Source organism: Trichechus manatus, unplaced genomic scaffold (genome assembly GCF_000243295.1).
Source record: "Trichechus manatus latirostris isolate Lorelei unplaced genomic scaffold, TriManLat1.0 scaffold00023, whole genome shotgun sequence".
NCBI classification, from domain to species: Eukaryota; Metazoa; Chordata; class Mammalia; order Sirenia; family Trichechidae; genus Trichechus; species Trichechus manatus.
In genome coordinates this window covers 8160364-8187629 of record NW_004443959.1, presented here as the reverse complement: position 1 = coordinate 8187629, position 27266 = coordinate 8160364, and the positions used below count along the sequence as shown (strand labels likewise).

General features: G+C 44.8%; 1 protein-coding gene and 1 pseudogene across 1 annotated transcript in view; one reads left to right on the top strand and one right to left on the bottom strand.

The window, feature by feature from the left end:
- The window catches only part of ATP6V1C2 (ATPase H+ transporting V1 subunit C2), an 80816-nt gene that overhangs the window by 37429 nt on the left and 16121 nt on the right, over positions 1-27266 (top strand). The window contains exons 4-6 of the mRNA XM_004373060.2: positions 8348-8433; positions 17852-17946; positions 26446-26537. Of these exons, the coding sequence (XP_004373117.1) occupies positions 8348-8433; positions 17852-17946; positions 26446-26537 (273 nt within the window). The remainder of the gene's footprint in view (positions 1-8347; positions 8434-17851; positions 17947-26445; positions 26538-27266) is intronic.
- On the bottom strand, positions 24966-25276 carry LOC111819977 (ATP synthase subunit g, mitochondrial pseudogene; annotated as a pseudogene).

Sequence of the window (27266 nt, the reverse complement as noted above, 5' to 3'; positions counted from 1 at the left end):
AGTGTTGACTCTATTTTTTCTTCTATGACTTTTATAGTTTTTGGTTTTATATTTAGGTCTTTGATCCATTTTGAATTAGTTTTTGTGTATGGTGTGAGGTATGGGTTCTGTTTCACTTTTTTGCAGATAGACACCCAGTTTTGCCAGCACCATTTATTAAAAAGACTGTCTTTTCCCCATTTGATGGATTTGGGGCCCTTGTTAAAGATCAGGTGACCATAGGTGGATGGATTTACATCTGGGTTCTCAATTCTGTTCCATTGGTCAGTGTATCTGTCGTTGTACCAGTAGCAGGCTGTTTTGACTACTGTAGCTGTATAGTAGGTTCTGAGGTCAGGTAGTGCGAGTCCTCCTACTTTATTCTTCTTCTTCAATAGTGCCTTAGTTATCTGGGGCCTCTTGCCTTTCTGTATAAAGTTAATAATTGGTTTTTCCATCTCTTTAAAGAATGCTATTGGTATTTGGATTGGGATTGCATTGTATTTGTAGATTGCTTTGGGTAGAATTGACATTTTCACAATGCTGAGTCTACCTGTCCATGAGCATGGTATGTTTTTCCATTTACGTAGATTTCTTTTGGTTTCTTGCAGTAGTGTTTTGTAATTTTCTTTGTATAGTTCTTTTACATCCTTGGTTAGATTTATTCCTAAGTATTTTATTCTTTTTAGGGGCTATTATAAATAGTATTGTTTTCCTAATTTCCTTTTCATAGTTCTCTTTATTGGTGTATAGGAATCCAACTGATTTTTGTATATTTAGCTTGTACCCTTGTCCTCTGCTGAAATCTTTCTATTAGTTCCAGTAGTTTTCTGTTGGAGTCTTTTGGGTTTTCTATGTATAGTGTCATATCATCAGCAAATAGGGACAGTTTTACTTCTTCCTTAACAATTTGGATGCCCTTTATTTCTTTTTCTTGCCTTATTGCTCTAGCTAGGACTTCCAGCACAATGTTAAATAGGAGTGGTGATAAAGGGCATCCTTGTTTTGTTCCTGTTCTCAAGGGGAATGATGTTGGCTGTTGGTTTTGCATAGATGCCCTTTATTATGTTGAGGAATTTCCCTTCTATACCTATTTTATTGAGAAAAACTGTCAACCTTTAGATTAGTTGACAGGGTAAATCATTTATGCCACCCAGGGACTGTATGCTTGGTCTGCAGAGGTGCTCAGAAAATGTCTGTGGAATGAATAAACAGATGAGGCCTTGCTGTGCACAATGTGCAATGGAGAATTCTGTGGAGACACTGTGTAAAAATGTCATTTATAAAGACTCTCCTCTGTGCTTGAGCCCTGGTGTAGGTGCTGGAGACTCAGGTGAGTGAAGAGATCAGTTCTGCCCTTCAGATTCACCTAGTCCTGTGCAGCTTTCCTGGGGGGCCAGGATGCTCGGAGTCAGCCTGCCCTGCAGCCCTTCCAAAAGCAGAGGCCTTCCCTCCACTACCCATATACCCAGGCCTGGAGGAGCCCTCTGGGGTCCTCATGACAGTCAGATTGGCCTCTTGGCTGTGAGCCAGGAGGAGAGGTAGATAGAGCTTCAGCTTCCTGTGGAGCCAGAAACCAGCAGGGCTGTGAGGTTCGCCTGTAGTGTTTGTGGGAAGAAAGCAAGGAGCATTTTTATAACACTCCTGGCCACAGGCAAATCTATGAAGCTGCCTTGGGCAGCCCCTTTGTCCTGACCCCTCTCCCTCAGGTCCCAGGGGTCCTGCTGCCTGCCCAGCTCCTGAAGGCCTCTTTACCTTCTCCATTCCCCACCTGCCCTCACCTCACACCTAGGCATGCCCCTACTCTTCCCACCCTCATTTTACTCTTTTACTTCTCTTGGGGGGTCCCACAAATGACTGCCAACGTAACAGCAGTTATATTGAAAGAAATCTTAACCAGCTGTGCCCGGCGGTATGCTTTCATCTTAATCGTTCATTTACTAATTGCTTTGCTTATTTATAATACCACTGTTGGCTTTTCATTACTAATACATGCTGGTTATTTTTTTTAAAAAATCCAAATTCTACCTCTGCAATTCCACTCCTCAAAGGACACCATTTCAACAATTTGGTACCAATCTTCCCAGACTTTTCTATGCCTATACAAGCATGCATTTGTATGTTCTTGTTTTTTTAAAAAACAGAACCATAACTATAGATACTACAGACACTCGCTTTTTCCCCTTTACTCTATGGTGGACAAGGGGCCCCAGTGGCACAGTGGTTAAGCACTTGGCTGCTAACTGAAAGGTCTGCAGCACAAACCCACCAGTGGCTCCACGGGAGAAGAGCCCTGGCAATCTGCTCCTGTAAAGATTACAGCCTAGGAAACGCTATGGGGCAGTTCTACTCTATGAGTTGGAATCGACTCAGCGGCACACAACAATCAACTACGATGGACACCCTTTCATGACAATACATATGAGATCTTTCTCATTCTTTTTTAGAGACTGACTTCTTGGTGATCTGATGTTGAGATGGCTTCCTGTCTTTTCACAATCACAAACTATGCTTCAGCAAGCCTCCTTCTATGTATAGTCTTTCTGCATGCAGGCGAGTATATCAGAAGGTCAAATTTTTAGAAGTGGAATTGCTGGGTCAAAATATCTAGTGTGAAAAAACATTCTATAGATATTCTAGCAAATTGCTATCAAAGATATTCTATCCAATTCTATCAAAGTGGAATTGCTGGGTTAAAATGTCTAGCGTGAAAAAACATTTGATAGGTATTCTAAAAACACTCTCTAGTAAGGTTGTACCAGTCAACACTCCCTATCAACAGTTCATTGGTATATCTTTTTCTCCGGGTACTTGCCAATGCTGTAAATTATGAATCTTTGTAGTATGCCAATCTGATAAGTGAAAAACGATATTTCAGGGCAAGCAAGGTTGAGTTTTTTTCCTAATGCTTATGGGCCATTTGTTTTTATTCTATGAACCTACAGATTTGCCGGCCCCCTCACCTTTAATGCTGCAAATGTTTGAATTTGGGGGAAATTTTAGCATCTAACCCTTGTTCTGACTCTATCTTGAACTTCTTGAACAGGTCTCACCCTTACAATAATAGTTGCCATATTTGATTGGTTGGTAATTTATCTAGTTTATTTTATTTTCTACGAACAAAAGTAATATATGTTTTAACTAATTCAGATGTAACATAGAAATACATAAAAAGTGCAAGTTCTCATTTTTATACCTTCAGAGATAACCAGAGTTAACAGTTTGGTCTTTTCTTTCAGGATTTTTTCTAGATATATATACAGTGGTTAAGAGCTATGGCATGCTATGGCTGTTAACCAAAAGGTCAGCAGTTCAAATCTACCAGTTGCTCCTTGGAAACCCTACTGAGCAGTTGTACTCTGTCCTATAAGGTCACTATGAGTTGTAATCGACTCGAAGGCAAGGGGTTTTATACTGGCGTATGATTTTTTAAAGTAGGATTATATACTTTACATGTTTAAATTTTTTTAAAGTTTTTTTTGGACATAATTTAAAACTTACAGAAAACTCGCAAGAATATTAAAGGAGTTCCCATATACCCTTTACCTTGTTGTTGTTAGGTGCTGTCGAGTGAGTTCCGACTCATAGCAACCCTGAGCACAACAGAACGAAACACTGCCTGGTCCTACGCCACCCTCACAATCATTGCTATGTTGAGCCCATTGTTGTAGCCACTGTGTCAGTCCATCTCGTTGAGGGTCTTCTGCTTTTTGCTGACACTCTACTTGACCAAGCATGATGTCCTTTGCCAGGGACTGGTTTCTCCTGATAACACGTCCAAAATTCACCGGCTTTTTCTAAACGTTAAGTTTTACCACATTTGCTTTTTCCTATTTTTTTCTGAATTCTTTAATAGTAAGTTGCAGACTTGATGTCCATTTACTTTTACCTTTATATTTCCCCAAAACAAGAACATTCTCTTGTATAATTTTAGTACAATGATCAAAATCAGGAAAAAAATACTGTTATTTAATCTACAGATTTTACTTGATATTGTTCATTGTCTCAGTAGTGTCCTTTATAGCAAAAGAAAATCTCGGATTCTTAGGTAGATCCTCTGTTGATAAACATTGAGATGGCTTTCTGTCTTTTGCAATTAATTGTCACGTCTCTTTAAACCAGTTATCTCAAGTCAACTCTAGCTCATGGTGACCCTGTGTGTGTCAGGGCAGAACTGTGCTCCACAGGGTTTTCAATGGCTGATTTTTCTGAAGTAGATCACCAGGCTTTTTCTGAGATACTGCTATGTGGACTTGAACCTCCAACCTTTTAGTTAGCAGCCGAGTGCGTTTACACCACCCAGGGACTCCTGTGTCTCTTTAGCCTCATTTAATCCGAAACAGTTATTCAGACTTCCTTTGACTTTCATGACATAAAGTGTTTTGAGGTACAGGTCAATTAGTTTGTAAAATTATTCTTAATTTTAATTTACTGATGTTTTCTCATGATTAAATTAACATCATGCACTTTTGACAGGAATAACACAGAAGTGATATTGTGTTCTTCTTGGTGCATTGTATCAGGAAGCACATATTATTGATTTTTTTTTCTCATTCTTGGTGATATTAACTTCAGTTGCTTTATTAAGGTGGTATCAGCTTAAAGACATTTTTTTAAATGAGGTAAAATTTACATAAAGTGAAATGTACACATTTTAAGTGAACAGATTGATTTTTGACAACTATGTACTTCAGTGTAACCAGCACCCTAACCATGATCTTTACGTGCTGTTCTGTAATTTTCTTTTATTAAAAATGTGATTTATACATCTTCCCTTATGGATTTGTATACATGTTGGTGAATTATTTTAAGAAAAGTGCCAGAATTTAGTTTAGACTAGCAATGAATAGCATGGACTTTGGAGTCATGCAGTCTTGGGATCAGTTCTTGCTTTGACACATGTTAGCTATGTAGAGTGACCTTTGGCTCTCAGAGTCTTCATTTTTTTGTCTTCAAAACGGAGATGTTACCTAGCTCAAAGCATTGTCTGAAGAATTGAGTCCCCAACACACCTAAGAGCCCATTCAAATCAATAAGAAAAAGATGAACAAGACAGTAAAAAACAAAACAAAAAAAAAAAACCAGGCAAAGGATAGGAACATGAATTCATGGATGTAGAAAATAGCCATTCTGCAGAGCCAATAAAGATATGAAAAGATGTCCAGCTTCACTGGTGATTAAAGAAATTCAAATCCGAACAACAATGAGATATAATTTTTCCGCTCTCAGATTGGAAAACATTAATGATTTGTAACACGTAATGTTGGCGAAGGTTTAGGGTAATGGGCACTCACATACATTGCTGGTGGGAGTGCAAATTGACTCTGTATTTGGAGGGTAGTTTGGCCTTAATTACTAAAATTGTAGATGTTCATACCCTTTATTCCAGTAGTTACTCTTTTAGTGATTCATTCTACATATATACCTGTGCAAGTGGGCAAAATATATTTATAACTATGCTCATTGCAACATTATTTTTAATATCAAAGTAGACACAACCTCAGTGTCCAATAGCAGGGAATTAGTTATGATGCGGCCATACAGTGATGTACTATGCAACGATTAAAAGGAACGAGGAAGCTCTATTCTTACGTGAAAAGATTTCACAATAAAGTGTAAGGTGAAAAGAGAGAAGTTAAAATAGTGTATACATGCTTAGGTTCCTTCCAATGAGAAAAATTGTGCAATTCCATTATACTGCAATGTACTGATGAGTCTAGTTAATGATCACAGTTAGGTCGAGCCATTTTTTGTCACCTGGAACAGTGTTTTTCCCAGCAGTTAGGTTTTGTTAGGCCATGTTATTCTGAGGCGTTCCAGCGGTGGTGCACATGCCTCAAGGTAGGCGTGCAGCCACACTTGTGACAGTGAAAGACTTCATAGGGGCTAGAGTGGGAGCAGCAAAATGCTGACAAAACAATGAGTGAGTTCTGGTTTTAAATCTATTAGGAAGGAAGCTCATGTGTTATATGAGGTACTGTAGGGGTGCTGGCATTCATTTATTTATTCAGCAGACACTTCCTGAGTAGCTGTTGTGGATAAAAGGACTGGAGTTACTACTGCCCTCACTTAAGCAAATAATTGCGGAAAGTATTACGAGGGATTTAGTAATATGAGACAACAGCCTGGACATTTCACTACAATAATGATAACAGTAGAACCATTGACAGCATTAGACTAGAAGCTCCGTGAGAGCTGGAACTTTGTTTTGTTCTTAGCATCTGCAACAGTGTGTGGCACATAGCAGTTGCTTAATATATGGAATTTACTAAATGAATGAATGAGTGAACTAATGAGTGTATCTAGTCAGGGTCCCAACAGATAGCAGAAGACTCCAATTAGGATAATTTGAGGAGAGTCTGTTTATAAAGAGGCACAATGTTTGTGTGTGGGTTGTAGGGGAACCACAAGGAGTAGGGCAGGCATGCGGGGCTGGTGGTAAAGAAGTTGTCACAACCCCTAGGCTGGAAGGGATGAGAGGAGGGACAGGTTACTGGAACCGGAAGGGAACCAGACTTCGCTCTCTCCCTTCTTCTATCTCCTACTAAACCCACCTGAAGCCAGAGGGCAGGGAGCCACCCAGTACAGTCCATACAGGTCTGCCTCCCAGGGCTGAGAGCCCATCTGGAGCCGCCAACTGAAGATGTCTTCCTCACACCTCCAGAGACCTGGTACCTTACATGCACCACACTAACCACTGCAAATGACCGCATGCGCTCCATAAGCTTATTATCCCCATTTTGCAGCTGAAGAAACTGAGACTGAGGTTAGTTAGATGAATTGCCCAAGGTTATAACCAGTAAGAGGCAGAACCAGTATTCTGAGAAGTGCTGACATTTGTGAAAATTTAAACCCAAGATGGTCCAGAGTGACTGTAAAGACAGCGATGTGGTCTGGTGGAGAGAGCGTAGGCTTTGGAGTCTACCAACTGGATGGTTGGGGTGTGAATGACTTCTCTGAGTCTCAGTTTCCCCATCCACGAAATGAAATAATACCCACCTTCCAGGAATTTTTGTGAGGAACAAATGGGACAATAATTATAGAATGTTTGGCACTTGGAGGATTCCTCTGAATGGTAGCTGCTACCAAAAGATGCTGTCAACTCAAACCGTGGAAATGTGCCCAAGTGTTAAGTATGTATTTCCTCTTGGAGGGAGGAATACACTTGTTCATTTTTTGTTAACTACTTTATACTTGTATTTTTCAGCTTTTGACCATGAGCACTTATTACTTTGCCAGTTGGGAAAACAAGTTATTCCCCTCCCTTCTCCCTCTCTCTTTCCTTTTATCTTCTCAAGTGTTCTCCCGTGCCTCTGTCAGGCCCTAGTCCCCTGGCTCCATAGTCTGAGTGGGCAACATAGCCAGTGCTAGGTTCCTGCAACATGGAAGACCATGCACTGCATCGGAATTAAATGACCTAAGTCCACCCTCCCTGCCAACACCACCTCCCTCCTCAGGAGGCCTGGGAGAATGTGGAGAGATGACTGGAAGCAGAGATTGGGTCCTCTTTTATACTTTTATACTTTGTTCCTTGTTTGGTATGTTTTCCAGTTGGATTTCTAATTGATCACTCTCCTAGAACAGGTTTTTCTTTGCTACCAAGTGTTCAGTGCCTGTTGAGTTATACTAATAATATTAATAGTAACCCTGCAAAATGATACGATCCTCATTTAACACATAAGAAAACTGAGGCTCAAAGAGATTAAGTACATTGGGTCGAGATCATACATTTGGTAGTTGGCAGAGCCACGCAAGATTTGAAACCTTCTGCCTCCAAATCCCATACTTTCTTTCCCTTTTCCGTACTTCTGAAATCTTCTGTATGTTTTCTGGGATCTTTTTATTTTCTAAGTAGAATAGCAATACCAGATTCTACTAGAAAACATGTCAAATAGGAAGAATATTTTTATGTAGTTGTGGCCATAGTGTACGCACAATTTTGTATCTTGTTTTTTTCCTGGTAACATTATAATACATGCCTTGTTCCATGGTATTAGAAGTTCTTTGTGAACTCATCTTCAGTAGCTGCTTAATAATCCCGCAGCTGGGTACACCATCATTCACTTGAACAGTTCCCTCTTGTTGGGTCTTCCAGTTGTATTCAGTTTTTCACTGTTAGCTACAGTGCTGTGAGGAACATCTTTCTATTCAGAAAGCCTTTTCTGTTTGTATGGCTTCCTTAAAATAGTTGCGCAGGAAGTGGAATTACTGGTTCAAAGGCTATTATATTAACATTTTAAGTCTCTTCATACATATTGCCAAAATACTCCCCCAAAGTGTTGTAGCCATTCAATTTCCTGCCAGCAATATAAGAGTATCTTAGGGCATTTTTCTACTCTAATCAGCTGTTTCTCTTCTTTTACCAAAGCCTCATAAAGAGAATGGCTCAGAGCGTGGTAGAAGTAATGGAAGAAGCAAAGGGAAAGGTTCAGGAGAACCTCCTGGCCAATGGAGGTAGGTGAACAAAGTCTCTTTATTTAAGTGCTCGCTCAGCTCGTTTTAGACCATCTGTAGCCGTAGCTGTGGCCTCATAGCAACCACTGGAACACGACAGACCTCCATGAGGGTCTGAATTGACAAGTCCAACAGAGGCCACATCCCCTGTTTGTAGCTCAGCAGCACCACTTTGTTGTGAAATAGTCCTCCTGTGTCATTTCTAAGACATCTGACTTTTCTTATGGAGCCCTGGTGGCACAATGCTTAAGAGCTTGGCTGCTAACCAAAAGGTCAGCAGTTCAAATCCACCAGCCGCTCCTTGGAAACCCTATGGGGTAGTTCTACTCTGTCCTATAGAGTCGCTATGAGTTGGATTCAACCCGATGGCAGTGTTTTTTTTTTTTAGCTGAACTCCCCAGTGAAATTTGACCTGAAAATGTGTTCAGTCGGGTCTAAGTCAGACTCTTGTTTGGCCCAACCACCTCTATCAGACTCCACTCTTTCCCATCTGGAAAATTCCATCCCCCATCTAGTAGGAGAAATGCTGGGATAGATTTATTCCTTTCCCCAAATGAGGGTGGGAAAATGTGTTCATATGCAGAGGAATGCTTCAGACGAGTCTTAGTTTGTTGTCCATTACATAGGAGAAGGCTAGACGGAAAATGCATTTTGTAGCCACCATCACGTTGGAATTTCCGCCTACTCTGTGCTGATAAGTCTTTTGACTCCAACGAGGTTTTGACCCATTAGTTGTGTATATATACAGTATGAATACACTTGAAAACTGTGCATTGCAGAAACTTTGTTGAGACTTCGGAAACTTCAGAATTAAGTGTTTAGGGGTAATTAAGTTTGCGTGACTGTGTGCGTGCATATGTATTCAAAACGAAAGTACAAATTACATATTTAACATTTATACCATTAGTTACATATATACTTGTATTTTTTTCTGTCCTGAAAACATTAAAAGGCTTTTCATTTGCCTGTTTAAACTGACAAATGGGACTGTTCACCCTCCCAAATCTGAACTTTACTTTGTCTATCAATGCGATTTAATGACTCCACCTTATTGTACTACAGGTTTGAAGGAAAAAATGAAATGGTTAAAGAGTAGGTCATGTGTTGTGTGCCATGTTTGCACTCCGTGTGGTGCCCGCATGCTCCTGGGAAGGGGGATCTCTGTCTGGTTGTAGGGGTATGGCGGTCAGGTTACGATGGATTTCTTAAGTGAGAACCTCGTAGCTCGGTCACGATATCCATACGACTCCGTGTTGCTTTCCCCTTATTTCTCGCGTCTCCCCTGCATCTCCCTGAGTGGCACTGCATGTCATCTGGAAATTGGGAAACTTTGTCTCTGCAGAGTTGAGGATGAACTCTGCGTCCTTTTGCTTGCAGTGTGCCTCTTGTCTTCACAACTGTCCACCACGTCCTGCCTGTCTGCCTGCTCTTCGGGGCTGATGGTTTTATGGACACAGGTAGTTTAAATGCCAGGGCTTAGCTTTTGTGTGGCATTTATGAGCTTTGCTCATACTAGGAGACTTCTTCTTTCATGGCTCCTGGGGGAATGTCTGTGCCCAAACATGTCATTCCTCGTTTTTGGTTTTTGGAAAGATATTTGCTCTGCCTTTTCTCCAACCTGCTCAAGCTGGTGGAATGAGAGACAAGAACTCATTTGAGGGTGCGTACAAATCTTTACAGATTTGAAATTATCAAAATGCCTTCTTGATTGCGATCTGTGTGTCACACTGAGATTCTTTGCTGATGCTAATGGAAAATTATTTTTGTTAAATTATCAGCTGATCTTATTTCCCAGCAGGTAACTGTTAGGGCCCCAGATTGAAGAGCTGGTTTAAGGTAGAGAGCTACTTTTATACATAAAAACCTGGTCTTTAGGGCATGAGGCATGAAGCTTACATTTAATTGTGATTAAAATGCTTACCAGTACCAGTTGCCGTCAAAGTAGAACTGTGCTCCACAGTATTTTTAATGGCTGATGTTTCGGAAGTAGATTGCCAGGGCTTTCTTCTGAGCCACCTCTGGGTGAACTTGAACCTCCAACCTTTGGTTATCAGCCGAGCGCATTAACCAATTGCACCACACAGGGACTCCCATCAGAATGCTTACATGCTATTAAAAATTATCGCTACTTAAAATTAAATGTTAGTACTGCAGAGTGTCCTTTCCTTGTCCAGATGGCACTGACTCTAAGACACGGCTGCCTATCTTCTCTGGAGGAGGAAGTTCAACTTTATTTGGTCATGTGTTTTATTACCTCTAGTCCTCCTGTGAAGTGGGTTCCAATGACTTCCAAGACTAGTTTTTCCACAGCATGTTCTGTAAACTAACCCTGCACAGCAGTCAAAGGCACTAGGTTTTTGTTTTTCGAAAGATACTCGCTCTGAGTTTTCTCCAAGCTGCTCAAACTGGTGTAATTAAAGACAGTAAGTCACGCTGGCCTGTGTGCGGTGCTCATTGTGAACTCTTGAACGTTCATAATACACGTTCGCTTATTAAAGGCTCTGAGAAGTAGTGCAGTAAAGAGACCTATTATAAACTTTGTTTTACTCAGGCTTTCCCAGTGTTATCTGAACGGGGGACACTTTCTCTTTCGTAGAGGTGGGGTTTGTATCAGATCTCCACTGTGAGACACGCAGGAATTGAGAGCCAGGAGATGAGGCTTTAGAACCCGTCAGACCTGGGTGCTTATCCTGGTCCTGTCATTAAATGCACTTTGTACCCTTGACAAGTCACTTCTCTTGGGCTTAATTTTCTCATCTGTGAGTGGAGTTGATAATAATTCCTTCCTAGGCGCTTAGCTCTGCTGGGCACATTTTGTTTTTGTTTGCTCTTCAGCCTTTAGCTGAGCTTTGAGCGTGGAAGAACACAGATATGTTTGATTACAGCCGAAGCTAAGCAAGCATGCAGTTCTCCACCTGGGGGTTAGCACGTAAACACCTGAAGGCCCGCCCGGCCATCTGAATACACCCGTTTCAGCCAGTCGAGTTGCAGGTCCTTTGCCTGCCAGGAGGCCTTGTTTGGTTCTCAGATGAGTCCATTGTTGCCCCAGAGGCCCTGCCCTGGGTACAGTATTGTGTGTAGTGTGCTTTGGTTTGGTACCAGCCTGCCTGCACCATGGTCTGACTTGACACTGTGCCCTACGAGGACTTCAGGCCAGGGAATCGGAGGAGAGGCTGGTTCTGTCCTGCACAGACAGAGAAAGGTGTCAGGAGGGCCATAGGGGGCTGCAGGTTTCTAAGGCAGAGGATTGTCCTCAACCATGTGCTCACCAAAGGCAATGTGCATGGATGGGGAAGGCTGCCCTTGGATGCATGGCTAGGGGCAAGGGTCAGTCTCTGGAACTGGAGGTGGTTCTCAGGACATGGAAGAAGAATCGGGGAGGAGGTCACAGAGACAAGTCCAGAGGTTTTGCTTGGCTTCTAGGGGAGATCTGCACCATGTCCTTATCTAGCATCCTTCATTCATTTATTCATCAAATACTTCTGAGCATCTGTCAAGTACCTGGGATTGTGCTGGGTGCTGAGGACTCAGCGATGATTGACATACAGTCTTTGCAAGACCTTAAAGAGCTCACCACCTAGTGGGGGGACAGACTCGCAGTGTGATATATACTGTGATGGAAATATAGACACAGTGCTTGGGAGCCCAGGGGGACCTATTCCAAAGAGATGAGCTGAATCTTAAAGGAATTACAGGAGTTCTTCAAGTGAGTCCATTCTCTTGGTCTGAATGCCATAAATGCTTGATCTGATTTTATCTTTTCTAACCAACCTAGATTGTATGGGTCAATACAGTAAACACGGTTATTAGGAAGATTTCTGTTAAGGTTTGAGCGTGTTTATGGAGCACTTGCTGTGTGCCAGTCACTGTGATGGGCTTTAGGGATACAGAGACATTGAGTCATAGACCCTGCCCCTACAGCCTGAAAAGAGAAGTAATGATCGCACAGCGCAATTAATTTCGTAGTGAAGGCAAGTGCCCGTGAGCTGAGGCCAACCGAGGGGAGGAACAGCCAGGGCAGGCTTTTGGAAGGAGTTGGGCCATGTCTTGAGTGTTGACAGACAAAAGCAGCAGTATGTGAGAGAGACCGAGGAGTTGAGAGTGACTTGGCTTGGTTGGGCAATGGCGGTGATCGAGATGAGGTGGAACACGTCCTGAAATACGCATCTTCCTGACACCTGGTTTCTGACATCTCCTGGAGGCTTGTTTCCTGGCCTGTGATGGCAGTGGTGAGTCCACCCTTTCAGCACGTGAGCAGAATAGGAGGTAACATGTGCCCACTCCTGGCACACAGTCTGGTTCAGTTGGTGGATCTATTACTCTTCCTGCTGCAGGGTGAAGCCCAAGCTCCTCTGCAGGCAGCTCATGGTCCTTCACAACCCTTTCTTGTTCAGCCACTGCCACATTCCCTGCTATCCTCCAGCCATGTTAGTTCACTTTCCTCCCGAGGCCCAAATCCTTTCTACAGAACCATTTCCCCATCATAGCTTGGCTCTCAAAGACACTCTTGTCAACAGGCTGATATGTTCATCCCAATGCAAATGCTGTAAATGTATGAAACTAATTCTCCCAAGGACCTCTTCTAAGTCTGGGTAACCTAGAAGGTTTCTGAATATGGTTCTTTTGAAAGAGAAGACCAATGAGTGAGCTTCCCTTTTCCTCCTCAAGGATAGCTGTGCCCTAGTTGTGGGCATACCAGGGAAAGGAAATGTGTTTCCTACTGTGTGCCAGGCAGGGTAGTAGGTGACTTGTATGCATTGTCTCCTTTTATAATGGGGGTTACATAATTTATTCTTTGCCAGAGTTTGCTCATCTGTAAAAGGGGGATAATAATAGTACTTAGTAGGGTTGAATGGAGCCCTGGTGGCACAGTGGTTAAGAGCTACAGCAAGCTATGGCTGCTAACCAAAAAAGGTCGACAGTTCGAATCCACCAGCCACTCCTTGGAAACCCTATGGGGCAGTTCTACCTTGTCTATAGGGTCGGTATTAGTCGGAATCAACTCAATGGCAATGGGTTTTATAGGTTGATAACTCTGCCACCAGGCCAGATTCCCTTTTTTGAACCCCATTTTGTTTCCAAAAGCATGTTGGGGACTTGTTTACCCACCTGAAACTCAACCTTGTCCCAGATAGAACTCATCTCTTCTCCCCTCTGCCCCAGTCCCATGCTTCCACCTTCTGTGGCCACTTGGCTGAGTGACTGTCCCCTTCCTCCTCCCAATCACTCATCCTAGAAGTCTGGGTGTCACCCCAGCCTCCTTCACACTCTGCGTATAATTGGTCCTCCATCCTTTCTAGTCAGTCCTCCCCTCTCTCCTCACACGGCTCTGGCCCTCTTAGCTTAATCATCTTCTGAAGCCAACCAGCAGCCTCCCAACTGGCTTCCCTCCTCAGAACCATCCTTCACACCAGCCCACAGAGAAGCATCCCCAACACGCCCCTCCTTGGGCTGGCTGTTCCGCCTCTTGGAGACTTGGCTTCCAGACCTGTTTGGTGACACCTTTCAGGCCTGCTGTCAGAGTTGGAGGTGGTGTATGTCTAATTTCTGCACACAACAGGGCTCAGTAAGTGGAATCTGTTAGCATTACTACCACAGGGTAAATCCCACACTCCTCTAGGTCCCACAGGATGCTTTGTGACCCTACCCTTGGCTTTCCTTTTCACCTCTGTCCACCCTTCTTGTTACCTCTAGCTTTGCCCAGTGATTCACTGTGCCAGAACAGGTGATGTTCAGCATCCTCCTCACCTGACACCTGGCACCCTGCTTCCACCAGCTCACATGCAGACTCCTGTGCACCTTCAAGCTTCTACACAGATACTGTGTCTCCAACGAGGCCTTTCGTGCCCTCCAGGAGTTTAGGTTTAGTTAGGTATTAACTCCTATCCTCCCACAGCAGTCTGACATTCTTCTGTTACAGCTCACTGCAGTGTGTTCTTTGCCTAATTGTCTCCCAATACACAGGGAGTGCCTTGAAATCAACGATGTGGTGTGTTTGGTCTGATTTCTGTACCCCAGCAGGGTAGAGACCAGGGGTTCAGTAAAGGTGATTGTAAGTCCGAAGAGCGATGAGTCTCCTCATACACAGAAGGATAGACCTGGACGTGCAGGTGTGCATATAACCTTGGCTGAGAAAGCCAGTGGAGGAAGGCCGATCTTCCTAGCTTGGAGGAATTCCAGGGGTCATGACACAGCGGAAACATATACTGAGTTTCCTGCTTCCGACTCATGGCAACCCTTATGTGTGTCAGAGCCAGAACCATGCTCCATAGGATTTTTTTTTTTTTAATTGAGTTTTAGGTGAAAGTTTACAACGCCAGTTAGTTTTTTATTCAAAAATTTATGCACAAATTGTTTTGTGACATTGGTTGCAATCCCAGCAATGTGTCTCTCCCTTTCCCTTCCACCCTGGGAGTTCTCCGTTCCATTCGTCCAGTTACCGTGCCCCTTTCTGCCTTCTCGTCTTTGCTTTTGGGCAGATGTTGCCCACTTGGTCTTGTCCATGGGGTTTTCAATGGCTGATTTTTCAGTAGATCACCACCACAAGAGGTGACTTATTAAAAAGAGGTAGCATTCCAGGGGCATAGTCGGCAGCTGGCACAGAGTTAGCTCTCTTCAGATATTCATAGAACTAATCTGAAGAGAGCCCTCAAGGTGTGCATTCTCCCCTCCCCCATTTCTCTGGTAAGAAAGCTGAGGTTCAGAGAGGTGCTGTTACTAACTTGCTCAAGGTCCAAGAGCTACGCAGCAGCCCAAATGGCATTTAGTCTCATATAGGGTTGCTATGAGTCGGAATCGGCTTGACGGCAACGGGTTTGGTTTTTTGTCTGACCCCAACTCCAGGGCTCTTTCCTCTACCCAACAGCTGGTTAGATCTAACCAGAAACGCCCAGAGGCAACTTGTTTGTTTTTTTTTGTATGGCTATAAGGCTGTGTTTTTCTTTCTTTCTTTTTTTTTTTAAAAAAAAATCTTTTATTTGTTGTTGAGAATATGCACAGCAGAACATACACCAATTCAAGTTTCCACCTGTACAATTCAGTGACATGGATCACATTCTTTGTGTTGGGCAACCATTCTCACCCTCCTTTTCTGAGTTGTTCCTCCCGCATTAACATAAACTCACTGCCTCCGAAGGTGTCTATCAAGTCTTTCCGGTTTACTGTTGTCAGTTTGATCTCATACAGATAGATCTTAACAAACATAATGCTCAAGGCAGACATTCTTTACTAGTTAAGCCAAACAACTGTCTGGTGTTAAGATGACTTCAGGGGATATTTTTGGTTTAAGGTTTATAGATTATCCCAGGGCAATAGTTTCAGGAGTTCATCCAGCCTCCATGGCTCCACAAAGACTGGATTCCATGGAATTTGAATTTTTTTTCTGCATATTCCCCTTTTGATCAAGATTCTTGTATATCATCTTTGATCAAAAGGTTCAATAATGGTAGCCGGGCACTATCCAGTTTTTCTGGTCTCATAGCAAAGGAGGCAATAGTTCATGGAGGCAATTAGCTACACATCCATTTCCTCCTCCTATCCCTGGCTCTCCTTCCTCTGTTGTTTCAGGCAAATAGAGACCAATTGTGCCTTGGATCGCTGCTTGCACGCTTTTAAGACCCCAGGCACTATGCAACAAACTAGGAGGCAGAACAGAAGCACTAAACACATTATTAGGCCAATGAACTGGGATGTTCCCTGAAACCACAACCCTAAAACTCCAAACCAAGAAACTAAACCCCACGAGGTGTTTGGTTGTACATAAGCAACCTCAGCAGCTACTTTTTCTTTTCTTTTTTTTTTGTCATTGTTGTAAATATACCTCTCACACAATTTTTGCCAGTTCAACGTTTTACAGCTATACAACTTATTAACAGCAATTACAGTAATCGGCTGTGCAACTCTATCCTTAATTAATGAGATTTTTCCATCACCATAAACCGAAACTCAGTACTCCGTAAGCAATAACCTCCCTTTTAGCCCCCTCCCTCCCAGCTTTGGCAACCTCTAATAAACTTAGGTCTCTGTACATTTGCTTGTTCTTGCTTTTTTTTATATAAGTGAAGTGTTCTGTTTTGTTTTTGAGAAAGTAAAGGAAAAAAGGAATTAGTTGTGAAAACATTGATATTTATTCTACTAACTTAAAGACTTTTTAAAACACATATGCAGCTTTATTTTGTTTTATTTTTAAATTTTATTTTATTTTGGATTTTTGTGTTGTTGAGAACATACGCAGCAGAATGTACACCAGGTCAACAGTTTCTCCGTGTACAATTCAGTGACACTGATTACCTTCTTCAAGTAGTACAACCGTTCTCACCCTTTTTGTCAAAATTGTTCCTGCCTCCTCTGTTTCCTGTCTAATCTTTTGAGTTAACTTACAGACTTTTATACAAAGAACATACACGAAGATGCACATCCAAACGAGATAGTAAGAATCATGTTCCCATACTTCATTTCTTTTGCTAATATTTAAAATGCCTTCTCTGAAGTAGACAGTGCATTTTGAGATTGCCTTCTGTCTAGAGTGTGGGCTCAGGCAGCTTGTCCAGGTTTCAGGTGGCTCCCATGATGGGCCCTGGAAGTTCACGCAGGGCTGTAGGGTTCACCTGGGCTTAATTGTGTTGACTTACTAATCTGTAGTGCATAATTTCAGGTGAAATTGTGCACTACAGATTAGTAGAGAGTAAATACTAGTAAGCCGGTACCTACCTTGCTTAATGGGTAATCTGTCCCTGAGCGCAACCTATTTGTACCACCTAGGGACCTTTTTCTCTTATTGTCATCATCGATGTTGGTAGCTGTCTTCAAGTCAGCCCCCAACTCATGGCGACCCCAAGTGTTACAGAGTAGAACTATTCTATAGTGTTTTCTCGGGTGTAATCTTTACGGAAGCAGTTTGCCAAGCATTTCTTCCATGGAGCTACTGTGTGGTTTGAACCACCAACCGTTAGGTAAGCGGCCACTGGCAAACTGCCACCCAAGCTCTCGTCCTGTCCTTAGTGTGGTACGTTTGTTACAGTCGATGAATCAGTATTGATACAGTGTTATTAACTGCAGTTCACATTAGGGTTCACTCTTGGTCTTGTAGAGTCCTATGGGTTTTGACAAATGAGTAAGTAATGTATCTACCTACCTTGACAGCGTCACAGAATAATTTCCTTGCTCTTAAAATGCCCTGTGCTGATCTATTTTTTAGGGGGTTTTACGGTGCTGCTGACAGTTCTGGCTGACAGTCAGATGGTTTGCTCAGAACTCTCAGCTCCACCAGAAATGCTGGCTTTCCCAGAGCCCTAGAGTCTGTCCACCAGTTATTCTTTAATTGCTTCCTTGGTGAAAACTGTGACATTTGGCTCGCGATTGGTCTCACAAGCCTTGAAGAGTCCTGCTTATTTGTTGAAATGTGTTTTTGTTCTTTTAGTTGACTTAACATCCTTTGTGACCCGCTTTGAATGGGACATGGCCAAATACCCTGCAAAGCAGCCGCTGGTGACCGTGGTAGACACACTAGCAAAGGTAAGAGAAGGACCATCTCTTTGTGGGTCCAGTGAACCTCCGTGACCTGGGGCCACTGCCCATCTGCCTTAGTTTCCTAGTGCTTCTGTATCAGAAATACCACAGTGGGCTGCTTTAGTGAACAGAAATTTATTTTCTCACAGTTTAGGAGGCTAGAAGTCTGAATTTAGGGTGCCACTATAGGGGAAGGCTCTCTCTGTTCGCTCTGGACTTGGGGGTAGGGGGGCTTGACCAACTTCTCTATTAGTATCTTGTCAAAAGTAATTGGCTTAAGACACACTCTACTCGGATGGCCTCATTCATATAATGAAGAAAACTCTGTTCCCAAGAGGGATTACATGGACAGGTATAGGAGTTAGGATTTTTTTTAAAAATTTTTTCCCATATAAAAATTTTACACCAGTCTTTTATTTCTTTATATTGCCTTGACTTCCTCTCCATGTGAAAAATCTATGTCTACATTTTTTAAGTTCCTCTTTTTTGTTTTCATGTTGTCATCTTTTACATATTGACATCTGTTTCCCTATTTTCAGTGTTTTAGCTTTGATTGACTTTTGTGACTTCCCTATCTGGGTTGATATCTGGTTGCTCTGTCCTGTGTTCTAGTCTTGGGTTGTTATCTGATGTTACTGATTTTCTAACCGGAGGACTCCCTTTAGTATTTCTTGTAATTTTGGTTTGGTTTTTGCAAATTCCCTTAACTTCTGTTTATCTGGAAATGCCCTAATTTCGCCATCATATTTGAGAGACAGTTCTGCTGGTATATAATTCTGGGCTGGCAGTTTTTTTCCTTCAAGGCTTTGTATATGTCATCCCATTGCCTTCTTGCCTGCATGGTTTCTGCTGAGTAGTCCGAGCTTATTCTTATTGACTCTCCTTTGTAGATGACTTTTCTTATCCCTAGTCTCTCTTAAAATTCTCTCTTTATCTTTGGTTTTGGCAAGTTTGATTATAATATGTCTTGGTGACTTTCTTTTGGGATACCTTATGTGGGGTTCGATGAGCAGCTTGGATAAATATCTTGTCATCTTTCATGATATCAGGGAAGTTTTCTGCCAACAAATCTTCAACAATTCTCTCTTTATTTTCTGTTATCCCCCCAACCCCCGTTCTGGTACTCCAATCACTCATAGGTCATTCCTCTTGATAGAGTCCCACATAATTCTTAGGGTTTCTTCATTTTTTTAAATCCTTTTATCTGATTTTTCCTCAAATAAGTTGGCGTCAAGTGCTTTATCTTCAGTCGCACTAATTCTGACTTCCATTGCCTCAATTCTTCTCCTATGACTTTCTATTGAGTTGTCTAATTCTGAAATTTTATTGTTAATCTTCTGGATTTCTGATTGCTGTCTCACTATGGATTCTTGCAGCGTTAAATTTGTCCTTATGCTCTTCTCTAATCTTTTTAATTTCCTCTATTGAGTGTTCTGCATTTTGCTTAATTTCCTTCCTAATTTCTTGAAGAGTTCTATTAGTCTTTTGTGTTCTGCCTCTGGTAATTCCAAGAAATTTTCCTCCTCTGGAACATTTCTAGCTTCTTTATTTTGGGAGCTTGATGAAGCCTTCATGGATTGCCTCTTTATGTGATTTGATACTGACTGTTGTCTCCAAGCCATCAATAAGTTATTATATTTATTTATTTTATGTTTGCTTACTGTGTCCTAGCTTTTTGTTTTGTTTTGATATGCCCAAGTAGGCTGCTCGTATAAGCTAGTTTGATTATTGGCACGTTTGAAGCTCTAATGTCCTGTCACCAGGTGGTTAGATCTGTTACTAGGTATGTGAGCTCAGGAGTCCGCCCACTCCTCCTGTATGGATTCAGCTCTGGTGCCCAGATAGATAGCCACGAAGTGTGTGTTGTAGGCTCTCACTTACAGTCCTAGACAGGTATGGGTGATTTGTGTAGGCACAGGCATCCAGCTTCAGCAGGACGACACACACTGAGCAAGGCAACACACTCTGAGCAAGGCAGGGGGCTGACAGCTGCCCCCAAGTGTCCAGGAGGAAGGTGTGCCCGTGTTCCCTAGAGTAGGTGGGTGGGTTTTGCAGCTGGACTATGAGCACCTAACGCTGTTGGCTGTAAGGACTGGGGGCCACCTCTTATTCACGGGCCTTTATCGCAGGTGGTAGGTGGCGTGGGTGGAGCCACCAGTCCTCAGGCCCCTGATGTGGGTAGATGAAGACCCTGCTTAATGGGCAGAGCAGTGTCAAATGTCAAGAACCTGCCACTTCACAGCTGAAACAGTCAAAGTCAGAGTTCCGGTATATACCCTGTTGTACTGCAGTAATGAGGGCCTACGCGGTTGAGATGGGCCCACACAAGTCCATGGAGGGGAAAAGGCACTCAGAGTCCGTGGATCCCTTATATCTGTGCCTACTCTGGGTTCCTGGGTTAGGGGAGCCAGCAGTTTATTTTTTCCCCTATTTGTTAATTTGTTCACTCTTCAAGGCAGGGAGAATGGCTCAGGGCGTGTGACGGATCCTACTTCCGGCCCAGGGGACTTGGCAATTGCTGAAGCCAGTCCAGGACCCAGTGCAGAGCAGGGAGCAGGGAGGTAAACGGGAGAGAGGTTTTTCCCTAAGGGGGTGGTGTTTTTGATCCACACGGTAAAGCAGTACGCAAGTACTTATCTTTTGCCAGTGAGGGCGGCTTCTCACTGGTTCTGGGTGGCCAAGTAGACTCTCTGGTGCTGGGTCTCTCCCGGTGCGAAAAATGTGCCTCCCGATCACCCCTGCTTGCCTGCCTGACCGCTCACCCATGAGCTGCTCAGGCCTGAAGGGCTCAGGCTCTCGCTGGGTCAGGTCTGGCAACTCCTCGCTGCTTCCTAACCATCTCTCCCTCTCCCTGCCACTCAGGGTGCAGCCCTGGAAACAGTACAGCCGACTACCTGCCCTCCCACACACCTCTCCTTCCCTGTGGGTCTAGAGGGGTGGCTGCAGTCTCTGAGCCACAGGTGTTCTGAACCCTAGTGCCCTGTCACTAAACAGCTGTTCCATGTCTCTCCTTTTCAGAAGTGTTCTGATAAAGGTCAGCCCCCCACTCCTCACACTCTTAAGAACCTGGTATTCTCCCCCTCAGCTGATTATTACATGACAAAAACTATTTACTTTACTGGAGAGTTTGGCTAGGAGCCTCTTCTGGCACTTTTAACCCTTTGGTGACCCAATTATTTTCTGCTTTGAATTTTTTGTTGACACCAAGTGTTTTCATTAATGGAAGCATGCTGAATCATTGAGTGTGTCTGAATTTTTGGTAGGTAGTATTTTTTTCTTGCCCCCTCCCACAAGCCTACCCTAAGTGCTTAGTGGTACATATGAAGTACCACTAATTATACCCCAGAGTACCCACCAGGGTCTATTGGTACATATGTGTACAAAAAAAAAATTTCTGTTTTTCCTACCAAAAATTCAGACACCTAATACAATACCCCGTAAAAACAGGTATTTGCAGCACATGCCTGTTTCTTCAAACAGTCGTAAAGGCCCCTGCCTTGCAGCTGCATGCACTGTCAATGGCACATACAGCAGCTTCCCAATAAACCCCAGAGGCTGAAAAAGTTCATGGTCCCTATATGTACCGCTGGGCACGAAGGTTTAAAAGTGTGTTGGTTCCGGAGCCCTAACCCCTAGGAGACATTTTTGCTCCTACTCATCACCCAGGGGACCTGTCCCTCATTTGAGCTACCTGTGACAATAGTGAGGTCATTAAGTGGTGCCCTGACAATTATATTTTATTGGTAAGGAACGACTTATAGCTTTTTCTTCATGAAGTAAAAACCATGCACAACCTTTTGAAGACCATTGTGGGTATCTAGCAGCCGGATTGACTTCTGTTTATCCTCACTGAAGGTGGGCTCTAAAGAAGGTTCTGAGATTCAGGTTGACCGTAATGTCTGCCTTTCCCCCCCTCTCCCTCTCTCCAGTCTCCCAAGCCCTTCTAAATGCCAGGTCTCTGCTGGCCTGAGTGGTTGGGCAGGACTCGCTCCTGGGCCAGGAACAAAGCCTTCCTGTTCTCGATGTGGCTGGGTGGGTCAGCGGGAAGGAGACGGGCCTCCGGGGCGCACCCTTGTGCAGCTCTGTTTGTGTCCCGAGAGCCAGTGGTGCCCAGCCTGCCTCTCTGGGAACTGGGGTGGAGCTGGGAGATTAGGGGAACCTGGGTGGGGCTCCTCAGGGCACAGCTTACTTCACAGAGGCCTGAGCTCCTCTGAGACAATCAGGCAGTAATTCTGGAAGGCCCTCCAAGGAGAGGCTGCCTGGGTCGGCTTTCCTAGAGGACGCTGTGCACCTCCACCATTTAACCAGAATCAGCCTGCTCAAGGGCGATCGGTGTGGCTTGCTGAGTCCACTCAGAAAGTCACCACCCAGCTTGGCTATTCAGGGATGCCTGACCCCAAGGATGAGAGTGTCCTGGAGTACAGTCAGGGCGCTGGCTGAGCGTAGGGAGCAGAGAAGTTGTAGTGGCAAGAACTCAGCAGGAATAGGAGACCTGGGTTCTCTCCAGTCCAGGGCCCAAAAGTGACAGGCTGGAAGGCGGGGAGGGGAAGGAGGGCACCAGCTGTGATGGTCCTGACTGTGTGCCTGGAACTGTGCTGGGCTCATGATTCTAACAGCAAGCTTAGGGGGTGGGTATCACTTTCCGATGACGAAGCCGGCTCAGAGGTTGTGATGTGGCCCAAGACGCCCAGCTTTTAAAGTATTGTAACTGGGATTGCGTGCAGGTCTCTGGGGACCAATGCTTGTATGCTGGGAACCTGCTCCTTTGAGGCCAGCTAGTGGGCAGAGGCTCCAGCGGGTATTGGCTCCGTCACTCCTTCCTGCACCCGGAACACGCTTGTGATACCCCCAGCCCCAGGCTCAGGCCTGTTCTCTGAGCAGGAGATCTAAATCTGTTTACTAGAGACATCCTGGCAAAGCTCTGAGAAAGAAACCCAGAACCCCCTCCCTTCACTGGCAGGGTCCTGGGGAGGCAGTCACTGTGTGCGGGGCTCTGAGCACCCCCTGCGGGTGTCTGAGCAGATCTCCCACACCTGGGAGGAGCTCCTGTTTATACCAAGTTTACAGCGTGCAGAGTACACTCAGGATTTAGGTGCTGGGACTCCCAAATCAACCCAGAGCAGTAAACTCAGCAGGGATAATCCGGTCTGCAGAGGAGGAAGTAGAGGCCTGAGGCCCCACACGCAGTGCACAGCGGAGGGGGGCTGAGCTGGGAACCTAGCCCCACCTGCCTCCTTTAAACAGGTGTGAAGTGGTGTTTGTGTTGATGGGAGGGCCTCTGCCCCCAGTGTTCTGACTCACCCAGGGGCCTCTGCCCGGCCCTGCGCATTACTTGGCATAGGGTGCCCAGCACAGGCTGGTGTCAGTCACCACCGGCCAGGTTAGGCTGCAGGTTCAGAAAAGCCCCAAATCTCACAGGTTTAACACATCGACAGTTTATTTCTCAACTGCTCCATGCTGACCTACTGGGGAGGCGGGGGCACTGGCTGATGGCGTCTCCACCACCTGACACATCCCTGGCTGCTCTGGGAGGGGAATTGCTCCCAGACTCTCAAAGGCTCTGCGTGGCACCCCTGACTTTAAGTGTGGGGAAGTGCAGGCCAGCCCTGTGCCTGGAAGGAGCACAGCTGGAAGCATCTGGTGACTAGCCCTGATGATGGCTGTGTGCTCAGCACAGATTGGGTGAATTTGCTGGCTGCATACAGACAGTCTGGGTCTCAGTCCCACTTGCACACACTCCCAAGCTTGGTGCACTGATTTCAGCAATGAGGGAAGTTTGCCTCTTGTCAGGGGTCAGGTCTGGTAAGCAAATGTCTTTTAAGCACTACCCATGTGGTACCCCTATAGGACAGAGTAGATCTGCCCCATAGGGTTTCCAAGGAGTGGCTGCTGGATTCAAACTACCAACCTTTTGGGTAGTGGCCGAACACTTAACCACTGCACGACCAGGGCTCCAGGTGCGCTACCCTCTGCTGGAAATCGCTGAGATGAGTAAGACACAGTGCCTGCCCTCAGGGAGCTCAGTCTAGTGAGGGACAGGACCACATTTGGAATGATTTCTGCATCTACTGTATTATCTTAAGTCTCACAATCTGTAGTATAGAGCTCAGAGAGGTTAAGGATCTTACACTAGGTCACACAGCCAGTAAGAATCAGAAGTGGCATTTAACCTGGGCCCAACTGGTTCTTTTTATTGCTTTACTGGTTTCTAGACACTCTGCTGCAGCTTTTCATTGCTGTGGGGAGATCAGAAAAGTAAGGACAATGCAGTGATTTTGGTTTTTTTTTTTTTCCTTTTTTTAAAACAAAAATATCAATCTTATTTTAAAAATCAAGATCTGTGGATTATACCCCTGCAAATTTCCTGGGTATGATATTCTACTATAGTTATATGTTTGTTACCAGTGACAAAGCTGGATGAAGGATACACGAGATCTCTGTGTACTATTTTTACATTTTCTGTGAATCTCTAATAGTTTCAAAGAAAAAAATTTTTAAAAATTGTAAAAAAAAAAATTATAAATCTTATGTAAAAGGCAAGCATATCCAAATGTAAAGATAAAAATGTTAAAGGCCCCTGTGACCATCATCTTCAGTCTCCCTTCCTTTACTCTCCCTAAAGGCAACCGATGTCTTAGAAGGTTGACGTGCATCCATATAGTGATGTATATAAATATATTTCTTATTTATACATATATGGAGGCCTGGTAGTGCCATGGTTAAGAGCTCAGCTGCTAACCAAAAGGTCGACAGTTCGAATCCACCTACCACTCCTTGGAAACCCTATGGGGCAGTTCTACTCTGTCTTGTAGGGTCGCTATGAGTCAGAATCAACTCAGCGGCAATGGGTTTGATTTTTCTGGTATATAAATATATATGTAAACTGAAAACTGTTCATGTCCTACAGATTATTCATTTTTGTTTTCATACATTATCTATTTTATTCAGATAGCAGTCTGATTCACACATGGTCCAAGAACACTCAAATAGTAAATCAAATATAATCAGATGTTAAAGATTAGTCTTCAAACATCATAGCCAATGATGCCACGCTTGCCTGTGATCTCGCCGATATAAAAGCACATCCACACCCCAGTGGCCACCAAGCCATTCAGCAGAGCTTCCTTAACTGTGATCTGTTTGAAGCGACCCGTTTGAGCACTGCTGACTGTTGTTTTCAGGCTCTGAATAGCTGTAGGGATCTCAGCAGGAGTCGGAGGCACCAGCTCCACCTTGGCATAATGCCAGTATGTGGCCCATTGAGGCTTCGAGTAAGTCACAGCAGCGTCTACCATCGCCAGAGCCGTCTCTACCAGTTACGGACGAACTGGGCCATGGTTCTAGGATGGAAGCCAGATTAGTCTGTTTTTTCATATAATGATTCTTGAGATAGTTCCATAACAGCAGCGGCATGCTGGTAGACCAGCTCTACCCCACAAAGGCTGTGATTTGTTGCCTTTGTGGATTTCTGTAGTGTAAATACTCCCATGTCACTGAAGGTGGAATTGAGAAGAGAGGGTTAGGAAGAAGTACATATAATCGGCTCCCGCACACCCCCGAGTATCAGCAGATATAAGTCTACCTCATTCATTTAGTGGCTGCACAGCATTCCGTAATAAGGGATACCCTGCTTTGTTTAACTAATTTCTTACCGATGGATTCTGCTGTTGAAGTGTGAGTCCCAGCCGGGTGGGGCTGGTGGTTTTTCCGTAAGTTACAGCTGTGGATGGCGTGGCTGGCGTCACTGACCTCACCTGCTCGTTTGCATCAGTCCTCAGCTACTGTGTATTGAGGGTGTCCCACGAGTTGGACCCTGTTAGACATTCTTCTTTCCCTCTTGCTAACCCTTCTGTGCCCCCTTGTGGGGAGGGTATTCTCAGCCGTGTTTGGCAGATGGGGAACCTGAGGCTAGCCAGTCTTACTTACCCCTCTTTCCACCGCACACCTACCCCTGCCTGCCCATAGGAGGGAGATAGGGACTTACTCCCTAACCCCTGGAGCTTAGAACAACGGGATCACCTTGAAATGTCAAAAGGGCGGCCTGGTTCAGAGCTGAAAGGCACCTCCTACAAGCAGAGGAAAGAGGGCCGCAGCAGGGCACAGGCAGGGCTTGGAAAGGCACCTCGAGAGGGCAGAGTCCTGGTGGGTCCCACGGAAAGGAGGATGGGGATCAGCCCGAACTGAGCTCTGGGAGGGCCTGCAGGGCTGGGCGTGGAGGAGCCGTGGGGCTTCTCAGCCATTACAGGATGGGCTCGAAATCAGGAACTAGTTTGGCTCATTGTGTGGCCAGGGAAAGTCGTTCACGCCTCCGTATCTATAAAGGGGGTATTAAGCCCCTTCCTGCCTCCCCACAGCAGAGAGAGAAGCGTAAGCCATCCGTGGGCGAATGGGAAGGACTTGCTGTTTTTCTTAAGTGCACTCTGTGTAATTTGTGGCTCGTTTTAAAAAGTTCAGCGGATGTCTTCAACACTCAAGGTCACCAGAATCTTTTGCTTTTACAAATAGCAATTAGCACAAATCGAGACAGACCTGAAGTCCCGAAGGGCCGCTTACGACACTCTGAAGAGGAACCTGGGGGACCTGGAGCAGAAGTCCACGTGAGTACCGGAGCCCCTCCTCGCGGCCGCCAGCCCCGCCCCAGCAGGGCGCCTGCGCGCATCGTTGGGATCGCGTGGTGCTCGGGGATGTTTGTGTGTGTGCGGGAGAGTCACTCCTTCCACGTGGCCCCCGAGAGGAATAGGAATGCTACTTCCACCCCACCACCCCTCTCCCTCTCACAGCCCCTCCTTGGTTCTTTAGAACACCTAGGATATGTTCCCCGGTCCTTCTCCTGTGGAGGCTTCACAGCACAGGGCAGCGTCCGGCAAAGTGTCAACCTGGCCATTAGGAGGAGCAACAGGGCAGTGGTGCTCTGTCGCCAAGAGCAGAGCAGTCTCCGGGGCATAGGTGCCTTCTCCACCTACCTGAAGGGCCCCCATGCAGGACTGAGAACAGACTGCTTGGCAAGGCCCAGCAGGCAGAGCGAGTCACCCAGATGGTAGGAGGTACCAGGAGAAGCGTAAGCTCAGTGTCACGGTGGCAACGACTACCTGTGAGGTGGTAAGCGTCCTATTGTTGGTGTGTAAGAAGAAGCCAGGTGAGATTCTGCCAAGGGGGCCAGAAGGTGCTCCTGAGCAGGGTAGAGTTGGCATGGATAATGCTCACGTCTCCCAGACTCTATGAATCTGGAGCGACTTCAGTGAGGGAAGTGGCCCAAGGATGCTGAGAACCCACTGTCAGCTCTCACAGTCACGACTGCTTGGCTCACCTGTGTGAGGAAAGGAAAA